Source organism: Myotis yumanensis, unplaced genomic scaffold, assembly GCF_028538775.1.
Source record: "Myotis yumanensis isolate MYYU_CA2020_CCGP unplaced genomic scaffold, mMyoYum1.0.hap1 SCAF_5, whole genome shotgun sequence".
In the NCBI taxonomy this organism is placed as follows: domain Eukaryota; kingdom Metazoa; phylum Chordata; class Mammalia; order Chiroptera; family Vespertilionidae; genus Myotis; species Myotis yumanensis.
In genome coordinates, this window is record NW_027223756.1 from 75,579,736 (window position 1) to 75,591,790 (window position 12,055).

The following is a 12,055-nucleotide window of genomic DNA, read 5'->3' on the forward strand; positions in this document are numbered from 1 at the left end:
CTGCCTGGCTAGAGGCTACTGTGCTGGCCACTCCAGGCCCTGACTGCATGCAGCTCTCACTGGCCAGCAATGCTGGGATGGGAGGGCGGGGTCCTAGCCTGGGAAGCCCAGGGACAGGGCCTGGTCTCAAGTACCCGGATGAGCTGGAGAATCGGGCCATCGCGTGTTGGGCTGCGAGGGACACTCACCTCTCTGATCTCCTCCACGGATGTATGTATATGTAATAAATCTTCATCTGTATGTATATGTGTAAGTCTTTTTTGGTAAATTTTAGTGGGATTTTTTTCTTTTTTGGTAAATTTGTATGCAAATACGTCATTTTCTCCTGTTAATCTATCTCAGATCAATTTGATTTTGAGTCCAGCCAGAAGAATTTAGAAGGGTAGAAGGAGCCCGGCCGGAGTGGCTCAGTGGTTGAGCATCAACCTATGAACCAGGAGGTCATAGTTTGATTCCCGGTCAGGGCACAGGCCCAAGTTGCAGGCTCCATCCCCAATAAGGGGTGTGCAGGAGGCAGCCAATCAATGATTCTCTCTCATCATTGATGTTTCTATCTCTTTCTCCCTCTCCCTTCCTCTCTGAAATCAATAAAAATATATTTAAATAAAATAAAATAAAAGGCACATATGCCATAATTGCCAAAAAAAAAAAGAAAAGAAGGGTAGAAGGAAAATTATTTTTCCTTGGCCCACAACACCAAGCTGCCCACCGCTATAGGGAGACAGAAAAGGATGCTGGTGGCTACAGCACAGAGGCCAAGGGCAAGGGACTCTCTGCCCAGGATGGTCCTCTACCAGAGGTCTCCCCTCCCCAGTCAGTCTTCAGGGCAGATGGACAGGGGCTCCTCATCCATGCTCTGCTGATTAACTCCGTGACCCTGTCGACAGAAGAAATATCCGAACCTGCAGAGAATTTTTGTGAGTTGATTAGAGCCAAGCTGACAACATCCCAGGGAGCGAGGTCTCAAATGCTCCCAGTAACAGTTCTGCAGTTCATTCTCTGCATTTGAAATGAGGAGGGACTGCAAGGGGGTTGGGGGGAGCAAGGTAGGAATGGGATTACAGGATAGTTAACATTCTGTGCTCTCGTGAGGGTGGTTATTGCAAAGGTGCACGGAGCAATGGGCAGGGCTTGCTTCAGGCAACGGTAAACCTTTCACTAAAGAAGTTATATGCCTGGGGCGTAGCTGCCCACCATGACCTGCCCTGTTGGGAATTTATGATCACATCACCCTGTGAGGCTGCTTTCCACATGTGAGAAATGCTCACCTGTCCGAATTCAAATAACGGACTTGGAGGCAGAAGTGTGGCAAAAAATGAGACTTTTACTACGTTCTTGCAAGAGCGGGTGTCCAGTTGAACAGGCGCACACGGAGCAGCGGTCACAGGCTATGAATCCCTAGGCAGTGAGAGTCCCTCCTCCGGTTCATTGGCTGAGAACTATGGGGTTAATAGTTTCCTCATATGTCGCCTGGGTCTTTTTCTTTTGTTTTTAATGGCCCAACTGTCTCTTATTGGGCCATTTAAGAAAAGGAGGGCAGGCCCAACCGGTTTGGCTCAGTGGATGGAGCGTTGGCCTGCAGACTGAAGGGTCCCAGGTTTGATTCCGTCAAGGGCACATCCCCAGTGGGGAGTGTGCAGGAGGCGGCTGATTGATGTTTCTAACTCTCTATCCCTCTCCCTTTCTCTCTGTGAAAAATCAATAAAATATATTTTAAAAGAAAAGGGGGGGGGGGCGCTGAGGCCTTTTCTAGTTGTCTCCACCTCCCCCTGTCTAGTTGAGGCAGGTGCGAGGTGTTTTGTCCTGGGCACCTGGGGGTTTCCCCTGTGATGCTGGCTCATGTACACAGTTCTTTGTTCTTATACCCTCTCCCCTCCCCCCTGCATGCTGTTTGCCCTGGGGAAATTCAGTAACGTTTCCGTTAAAAGTTGACTATGCTGAAGATCGATCACAGAGGCCTATTTCCTACACATAGAACCCCCCTTTTTGGGTCCACAAACCCGAGTTTCCTCCTCAGTAGGGTGAGGGCACTTTTGCCTAATTCTCCGGGTTAGAAGCATGAGCCTCACAGGAACACAATTAGAGCCTGAAGGGGCGGCGGGCTCTTCCATCTGCCCTGCTGCGAGCTTGCCTGGCAGGAGCCGCGGGACACTATTGCCTGCAGCGCCATCCCTCAGCTCAGTGCCTGGCACGGAGCCCCTGCCCGATGTAGTTTGTGTGACAAATTAATAAGCCGCTGGGCATCGGGGCTTATCAGACCCCTGAAGCCAAGACCAGGTGTCCAGTGGGAACGGGAGCAGCAGCTCTGGAGTTTCGGAGGAAGAGAGGCCAGGCTGGAGGCGTGGCTCTGGGGTCGGATACGCACATGTGAGGTCCTGGAACAGGGTGGGGGAAGGGGGTCAGAGTCACACCTGTCCCCAAACCAGGCTTTCCACTGAGCTGCCAAGTGTATGTGTTCATGTGAGCACAGAAATGCATCCTCCAACGCAAATGCACTAGGAGTGAAGCAGAGCAGGAGTGAGGCGGGAGCCGGGGTGGGGGTGGGGTGGTGACCACGAGCTCCCCACAGGGAACCCCAGCTAGTGGACAGCAGTGCTCAGAGGCAGCTCAGTCCCAGAGAGGGGCGTCCCAGAGTCGGCTGAGGGATCTGTGGAGCTCCAGGCCAGAGAGCAGAGCCGACTTTGGGGAAGGGTTGCGTTATGAGCCGAATTGGGTGCCGCCCAAGTTCATCAGAAGGCGACTGCCTTTGGCAATAGGGCCTTTGGAGAGGCAATAAGTCAAAATGAGGGCGTTGGGTGGGTCCTAATCCACTGTGACTGGTGTCCCAGTAAGAGATCAGGACACAGACCTGTGAGGGCACAGGAGGAAGGCAGCCACCGGCACGCCAAGGACAGGCCTCAGGAGAAACCGGCCCTGCGAGCACTTGATGCCGGACCTCCAGCCTCCAGACTGTGAGAAAATAGATCTGTGTTGTTGAAGCCCCCTGGTCTGTGGCAGCCCCAGCTGACAATACACCATGTCTGTCAGCCCCTGGGGGGAGGGGGACCTCCACCAGAGCCTTTGGGAGAGAGAAGAGCAAGGCTGGGCCTCCTTCCTCTGGGCCTGTCTCCCTTGGGCTAAGGCAGGAGGCAGGGCCTGTGCAGCCGCTCCATCGCCCCGCCCGAAGGAAGAGAGCTCAGAGCCCCCTTCCCTCCTCCCCGCAGAACTGGACTTTCTGCCTATGAAAGGCCGGGCTTGGTGGGGGAGGCCTTGGGGCTGAGGGAGGAGAAATCACCTGTCAGGCTGACCACTGTCCCTTCCCTGAAGCCCTGGAAGGGGGTCCTGGGGCTGTGGCCAGGAGGTGGGAGAGCATCAAACCTGGGGGCGTTGGGGGGCGGGGGCGGGACAGGAAGGGAAGGGAGTCCCGAGGGACAGCCTAGTGTCATCCCAAATAACTTGTTTTCCACCCACCTGCAAGCCCTGTCCCTACCACCTCAGGCAAAGTGTGTCCTGCTCGCATCCACAAATGCCCCTTTGGACCACAGTCAGACCCAAGTTTTCTCCTTTTGCTGAACGCAGTCTGCCCTGGGGCATCACAGAAGCCGGTGCCATGGCGTGGGTGGGCCTGGGAAGGGACCCTCCTCCCTCCTCTGCTGAGAGCCCCGGAGCCTGGAGCCGGACCAGGTTCTCCTTCTTGACCCTGAACATTTGCCCTTTGAGGGGACGCTTCCTCGCCTGCCCCGAGCCAATCACATCAATTTTATAAATTGCCTTTATTGAAGAAAATAAAATTACACGGAAATATACAAATCAGCAAAAGCGATGTGTATCCGTTCATTCAATCTCCGTTGCCATCAGCCGTGGTCGAGGGCGATGGTTTATTGCTTATTTCTTCTTGTCTGAAGGGCTCAGCTTGTCCAATAATTGCTGAGTCTTAACTTTTTTTCTGCACAGTTGTTGGCAAGGGAAATTAATGCTACTATTTCGATGGTCACTGAAGCTTGTGTTTTGATCTCTTCCCTGCCCGCACTTGCGAATCAGTGAGAATGAACTCCAAGTACAATTTGTACGTGGTAACTCAACCCATCTTTGAAACAAGAGGAATCTAATGATTTCTGACCTGCAGATCTTACTTCCTTGTCCCACTCAGCCAGCTCATTCTCTTTAAAATATGACGAGGGCAGCCGGGTAGCTCAATGGGTTAGAGCGCCGACCCCATAAGCCAAGGTTGTGGGTTTGATCTCCCAGTCAGGGTCAGGGCACATACAAGAAGCAACCAATCGCCCTAGCTGGTTTGGCTCACTGGATAGAGCGCTGGCCTGGGGACTGAAGAGTCCCAGGATCGGTTCCGGTCAAGGGCATGTACCTTGGTTGCAGGCACATCCCCAGTGGGGGGTGTGCAGGAGGCAGCTGATCGATGCTTCTCTCTCATCGATGTTTCTGACTCTCTGTCCCTCTCCCTTCCTCTCTGTAAAAAATCAATAAAATATATTAAAAAAAAAAAAAGAAGCAACCAATGAATGCATAGCTAAGTAGAACAACAAATGAATGTTCCTCTCTCTAAGATAAAATAAATAAAAGGAAATCTGACATAGGGCATAAAGTTCATTCAACATAGGACACAAAGTGGGAGGGCACTGTGGGGGTTCAGGATGAGTTACCCCAAGATGTGCCTGAGTGGTGTGTGGATTGTTCTGAGCTCTTTGGGCTCAAAAGAAACTTCTGCCCCTCCCCCTTACCTACCTAGAACTTGAATTAGGGGCTTTGCCTAGAGTTAGAGATGATCAGAGATAACGTTTTATGACCTATCTGTACAGCAGAGCAAACCTCTAATTACTGATCATCTGCTCTTCTAATCGTCCTTCAGTGACCTTCCTCCCCTCTGAAGCCCCAAGGTCAATGTTAGCTTGGGATGTCTTACAGGAGAAGAAACATCATCGGTGTTCTTTCAAAAACAGGTAATAGCCTCAAAACCCTTGTATGGTAAATATGACATGTATTTACGTAAACTGACAAAATGATTCCACTCAGACCTTAGAAACATGAAAGCTTGAACATCTACAGTGATTGTAAATACTCCAGCTGTGTTATTAAAGTAACTATTGCATTTGTGTTTCGTGCAGCAGAAACCCATTGATGTACATTGCAGTTTATCCCGTGAATCCCAACGAAGATTCATAGATGTGTGGGACCTGTTTACCATCTCTTTCTGAGTGCACATCAGCAGATACGCCCAAGGTCTTAATGGGAGACCCACCAATGCTCGGAACAGTGAAAAAGTCACACAGTTGGCCATCCATCTCCCCCAGCACGACATCAAAGTCAAGACTAGGAACTAACTCATTTTCCCATCTATTCGTTTATGCTTTCATTTTCTCATTTATTCAAACATTTAATGAGCATCTCCAAAATGCCAGGCTGTGCTGGGTTAGGATCAAGGATGAACCACCTCAACAGGTAGTCCCTGGTCCCGAGGGCCCTACAGTCTAAAAGGGGAGGCAATGAGCAATTGGGTGCAGCAGCCAGCACTGGGGAGAAACGTCCACAATCGCTGAGATCAGAAAATATTTGGTCACGTGTGGCAGGAACAGCAAAGTGTATTTCCCAGCCAAGTTTTGTTGCAAAAACCTTTGAGCTTCTGACCTACATATTTCACCACTGTTTGCTTTTCATTTGTGTTCCTGGTATTATTGGTGTGAACAAAGTAAACACTGGCTTGGAGTCGCTTCAAGGCCTGAAACTGTGGGTTCATTACACCCAAGAGGGACACACATAGCTTCCGGTCCCATCTATTCTAACAGACTCACTTTTAGAAGACGTTTCTCCTGGAAACCTTGGGCACTGCTAATTGGCAGCCACTATGTGTGGGGGAACCTGTAAGAGATCTGGGCTCCCTCTGGGGAGCTCCGTGACCCCACTGGTGTGTGGGTATAAGAGAGAATATGGCTCTGCCATTCCCCTCAGCAGAGGTGAATACATTTGTTACTTATGCCTTTTGTAGTCATGACATAAAAGTAGCACTTTATAACTACGTCAATTGGAACGCACTCTCAGCAAGCTGTACTTAAAATGGCATCTGAAAATCGTCCCTGTCCCCTTTCCCGCACAATTGCAGCGGTGGCATGTGTCCGGGGGCCCCAAAGCAGGGGAAACACAACTCCGACATTCCTAGTGTTCTCTTGAATAACCTACAGACTTTCTCCAGTCTAGCATCCTATTTATGGCCTCAGTGTTGTATGGCTGGTGATGTTTTTGTTGCAATGCTATGGGCTTGACTCACTTGATCCTGATCTGTCCGAAGAGTAGCATCTCTGGGGCATTTTTGATGGTTTACGGGGATTGCTGGGTCGAATATTTGGAACTGAGATAATCGGGGCCAACAAGTTTGCTTATTGGTGCTTCTTGTAATGAAGGATGTTCTGAGATTCCACTCTCCTCTCTTCCAACTGCTCCCTTACAATTAAGTCTGGACACATTATTTTAAACAATGTCAGTAAAATAATGTTACCTGGCTTGTGCAGTCATTCCCCAGGTCACGTATTTGCCTTTTAAACGAGCACTTTCATTCTCCGATACAAAAGGAACGAGGTGGTGGTGGTGTAGCTGGAAATGTAAAGCCCTCACAGGCCTTGTCCTAACGTAGAGACCTTAGCGCTCATACTTCTGTAGCACCTCCTCGGGGCCAGGCACCATTCCAGGGCCTTGCATATAGTAACTCATTTAGTACTCACAGCCACCTGTGAGCTTGGTACAGTTAGTGTCCCCTTTCATAGGTGAGGGAATTGAGGTACAGGAAACCTTTCTCGAGGTCACACAGTGGTAGGAGGCAGACCAGGAGCCTGATCTAGATCATCTGACTCCAGACTTAGAAAGCAGATTTTGTTGTTGTTAATCCTCACCCAAGGCTATTTTTTCCATTGACTTTTTTTTTTTTTTTTTTTTTTTTTTTTTTTTTTTTTTTTTTTAGAGAGTGGAAGGGAAGGAGGGAGGGGAAGAGCATGCCATCGATGTGAGAGAGACACATTGATTGGTTGCCTCCTGCACACGGGGTGGGTATCGAGCCTGCAACCCAGGTACGTGCCCTTGAGTGGGAATTGAACCCATGACCCTTCAGTTCATGGGCCCATGCTCTAACCACTGCCAGGGCCAGAAAGGAGATTTTTGACAGAAGGAGCTCAGCCTTTGGAACCAGACAGCGTGCGTCTGAATCTAGGCTCTGCCTCTAACTAGCCAAGGGACCTTGGGCAAGTTATTCGAACCTTAATTTCCCACTCTGTGAGATGGGAAGCACAGAGGTGGTGTATGCAAGGCTCCAGGCACACAGGTACTTAATGACAGCTGAGACCACTCCTGACCTTCCCCTTGCTTTCTATACACACAAGGACACACATATCCTTTTGGCCTGGTTACTTTATACTCAGCATGATTCATAATTCAGCTTAGGGAGACCACCACCCCAGCTTTCCCTGCAGAAAGCGCAGCCAGGGCGGTGTGCAGCCCCCTGGGAGCACGCCATGCTGGGGGCAGGGAGAAAGGGCTCATGGCCCAGCTGGGGCCTCGGCGGGGGAGATGCAGGTGGGGACACTGCAGGCTAAAGGACCCATTCGCTCAGGTGGTGGTCGAGGAGAGTCAGTGTGGTGTGTGCAGGGACTCCGTTCGGGGGTGCTGGGGGGCCCTTAGGAATAGGGGAGTGAATGGTGGGGTCTGATGGGGGGGGGGAGAACGGCCAAGCAGGGCATGAGCTTTCTGTGGGAGCAGCGGGGAGGCCCTGCAACGTTCAGATCAGATCCTGTATGGAGACCAGTCAGGAGGCTGCCGTGGCAGGACTGGGCGGGAGACGGGGCTTGAAGCAGGGTGGGCAGGCGACGTGGCTTCCAGATGAGGCCAGTGGGACATTCTTAGAGCAACTCCTCCTCCTCCTTCCAAACGCAGCGGAATCAAAGTTGTTTAGCTTTATTGAGCAAAAGAGTTCCAATCTCTGTGGAAAGGCTTCAGAATTACCTGCTGATTTTGCTGCAAAACTATGGATTAGTCAAAGAGAAATCACCCCCTGGCCACCACCTTTGTCCCCTCACAGAACACAAATCATCCTTAGAGATCAAGTGATGCATTTGTGCCCAGAGAATTAATAGCCTTTCCCTGTGTCTAAAATTACGTCTAATTTTACTCACTTCCCTTAAAGAAAATCACCCTTCAGAACCAGGCTGCTGGTTCTGAGAGACGTGGGTAAGGCCCATCTTGGTGCCAAGAGCAGCAGCCCAGCAGAGGAGGGGCTGGCACAGGTCACCCCCTAAAGCTTCGAGACCACTGGCGGGTCCCTGGCATCAGTTTCCAGCCACTGCACGAGGATCCGATTCAACTCGGCGGGCCTGGGAAGGGAATGAAGGACGATTCGTACCCATCTGGACCCGCTCACCTCACACGAGGTGAACAGCTAGCCCAGGAAGGCCTTTACTAAAGGTGAATAGGAAGTCCCGATGTCCCCCGTCCTGGGACCCCCAACTCCTTACTTCTCCATCTGTGTCCAGTGTCCACAATCCTTAATGTGTCCCCTTTTGAGGTGGGGGATCTGGAAGAAAACACCAGCCAGAAAAGTAAATGGCAGAGTGCCCGTGGGTCTGGTTTCAGGTTAGTGCAACGTGTAAGGGGGCCCCTGTGAGGAGGCACCTTCCCCTCTGCTCCCCTTAGGCCAGCCCCGCCCTGAAAAACTGCGTGTTTAGGAAGGAATAATTATTGAGCAACTACGGTGTCCTGGGTGCTCTACATACATTGTCTTATTAAAGCATACCCACAATCCTGTGCGGTAATGGGAAAGCTCAGAGAGGTTAGGGAACCTGCCCAAGGCCACACAGCGTGGCTGAGCTGATATTCAAATCCAGGGCTGACTTGTTCTCATCACAACTGTCTCCCTTCAGAACCATTCGTTCTCAGCCCTTTCACTGCCTACAAGATGCTTGCTTGTTGCTGGCTCTCGCCATGCAGACGCAACTGCAGCCACTTCCCGGCTGTCTCGCTGGAGGTCTGCACGCAGGGCTGTTTGGCTTCCCCTCTGGAACCTGGGCTCCCACAGTGGGTCACTGCAGCCAGCACCCGGGACCGAGAGGGGGCAGCAGGCAGCAGCTGGGACACGGGTTTCTTCCTGACACAGCCTTGAACCCTGACCTCGTGTGGGAAAGGCTGGGGAAAATGCCCTTTTCCTCTCAGAAGCGTAATACACCCCAGCGAGGTTAGAGTCCGTTACAGGGGGCTTTAAAGGACCAGCTGAAGATCTTGAATTTCTACAGAAACCTTCGAGGGTTAGGACCCGTGGGCTCACAGCTTTCCGCAGCACCTTGGCCCGATCCATAGCCCACACGGCGGCCGCATCCCACGCGCACCCTCCCCGCTGGGCCTGATGCTGCTGACAAAGCCACAGGCAACTGGGGATGGGCCGCTCTCAGCTGGCCAGCCCCCGGCCACCCCACTGCAGGCCTCCCCAGTCACTACCAGCCTCCACACTAACAGAGGGAGCTTTCGATCCCATCACTCCCCTCCGGTGGCTCTCAGGCCCGTGGCCCACACAGCTCAGCCGGGCCCAGAGGGCTCAGCAAGATCCTCCGGCCTCATGGAGCTCCTGCCGTTCTCCGAGCAAGCACGCTCCTCGCCTCAACACGCTGTCTCGCCCGGGTTCTCTCTCTCTGCCTGGGCTGAGTTCGGGATTAACCACAGGACAGCGACTGCCTATAGGGCAGGGTTCGTATCTTACTCATCTTAACCTTCTCAGCATCTAACACGGTCCCAACACATTTAAGGGCACAGCACAGGTCCATGAAATGAATGAGTGAATGAATGAGAGACTGAATCCGTGCAAGGAAAAGGAAGCATAAGGCACGGATGTTGCTCCCAAGAGGTGACAGTGAGGCTCCTGAGGAAGCCCCCGTCCAGCAAGTGGTTCAGGAGAATGTCCCCCTCTGCCCTCAGCCGCCTCTTTCCTTGGGGACACCTGCCCTCTCCCTCCAGGAAGCACCGAGGGCCCAGGCAGCACCGCCCTCACCCAGTCCTCCATATGCTTGGACATCTCAGGAACAAGCACTAGGTCCTTCTCTGCAGTTACCATCAGGGCCGGAATCAGGATCTGGGGAGAGATGACAGGAGGTGGCGACAGCCAGAAAAGGAAAAGATGTCCCCTTCTTGCACCTTCCAGGTTAGGTCTTCCCTCCTCTGCTTCATTTTCATGCTCTGCGGCTTCCCCACTATTAACATCCGCCGGGAGGCCCAGCAGCTGCCGTGGCCCTGGCTCTGTCTCACGCGCTTGACCTGAAGGAGGCATCATTCCTACTGGAGATCTAGGAGAGGGATGTGAGACGGTAGAAAATATATACACTGGTCTCTGCCTCCGGGTTCCGGCACAGAGCTCCTGAAACACCTGGACATTTTTTATTATTATTGATTTCAGAGAGGAAGGGAGAGGGAGAGGCAGAAAGAAACATCAATGGTGAGAGAATCATTGATCGGCTGCCTCCTGCACACCCCACTCTGGGAATTGAGCCCACAACCCGGGCCTGTGCCCTGACCGGGAATCGAACCGTGACCTCCTGGGTCATAGGTCAATTCTCAACCACGGAGCCACGCTGGCCGGGCTTCTCTGGACATTTCTAAGTGACAGGAGCACTAGGAGCATCTAATACTTGTCTCTGACCCCGTCCCTGACACGGGGCTCCTAAAACCCTTATAAATTCCCAAGTGCTAAGACCTCGAGGAGCATCTTTTGTTCTAAAGAGGCAACTCTGGGTGTTTCCTGGATGGGGGCTGGTCACCAGAAACCAAGCCATGATTAGAAGTTTTATGTTTTCAGCCCCCCTTCCCCCGTGTCTGTCTGTCAGTCTGTCTGTCTGTCTCTCTCTCTCCCTCCCTCCCTCCTCTAGAGGGGGGAGAGGGACTGGAATGGGGTGAACAATTGATCATTCCCACACGAGGAAGCTCCATAAAAATCGCAGTAGCATGGAGTTTGGAGCATGTCCACACGGGGGAACTCACCCATGGACCCGGGAGGGTGGCACTCGGCTCCCCGGGCACAGAGGCTCCAGCGCTCACACCCTCCCAGGCCTCGCCCTTGTATTTCTCCAGGCGGCTGCGCACCTGTGTCCTGTCTCTCCTCCTTTACTGAGCGTGTAGGGGCAAGTAAGAGGCTCCCCGAGTTCTGTGAGCCACTCTAGCAGACAGTGGTCGAACCGAGGAGGGGTGGTGGGAGCCTCAGGTCTATAGCTGGTCAGAAGCACAGGTGACAACTGGACTTACAATTGGTGTCTGAAGTATGTGTGTGTGTGGGGGGGGGCAGTATTGGAGGCCTGAACCCTTAACCTGTGGGAGCTGACACTACCTCAGGTAGGTAGTGCTAGAATTTAGTAGTTAAAGTGTAGGACACAGAGATACTGCAGAGAATTGCCTGCTGGGGGACAAACCCTCACACATTTCATGACCAGAAGTGAAATGTTTTGTGTGAATGTAAAGGTTCAGGAGAAGACTGAGTTTTCTAATACAGATGAACTTAACAGTGCAGTGACCAACACGGGCTTGTGTGTGTGTGCACGTGTGTGCGTGCGTGTGTGTGTGTGTGTGTGTGTGTAAGAATGTGTGGACTGGCCCACTCTGTGGGATGGGACAAGAAAGGAAGAAATGCCCTTGCATGGAGATCGATATTCCTTTTCTTTGAGCTAAATGGATGCTTCAAAGGGGCAGCCAAGACTCTAGAGCAGTGGTTCTCAACCTTCCTAATGCCATGACCCTTTAATACAGTTCCTCATGTTGTGGTGACCCTCAATTTCATTGTTACAAACTGAACATAATTAAAGCATAGTGATTAATCACAAAAACATTATGTAATTATATATGTGTTTTCCGATGGTCTTAGGCGACCCCTGTGAAAGGGGCGTTTGACCCCCAATGGCGTCACGACCCACAGGTCGAGAACCGCTGCTCTGGAGAGTGAACGGGCCAGACACAACTGTTACCAACAAGACATTAGAGGCAGCAAGATGACTTCTCTTTTATCCACTGATAAATGGGGCCTGGAGAGGCCATGAAAGCCTCCATTTAT

The 12,055-nt window shown here is 51.9% G+C and overlaps 1 protein-coding gene across 3 annotated transcripts in view; it reads right to left on the bottom strand.

The window, feature by feature from the left end:
* Positions 1-7,916: 7,916 nt before the first annotated feature.
* EPHX2 (epoxide hydrolase 2) overlaps positions 7,917-12,055 on the bottom strand; it is a 70,465-nt gene continuing 66,326 nt past the window's right edge. The window contains exons 17-19 of one of the 3 annotated variants that reach the window (XM_070415570.1): positions 10,013-10,093; positions 8,490-8,548; positions 7,917-7,957 (exon numbers count right to left, since the gene is read on the bottom strand). In XM_070415570.1, coding sequence (XP_070271671.1) covers positions 7,933-7,957; positions 8,490-8,548; positions 10,013-10,093 — 165 coding nt within the window. In that variant the 3' untranslated portion in view covers positions 7,917-7,932. Of the gene's footprint in view, positions 8,349-8,489; positions 8,549-10,012; positions 10,094-12,055 lie in introns of all 3 variants that reach the window. The other 2 variants (XM_070415571.1, XM_070415569.1) reach the window with 2 other exon arrangements.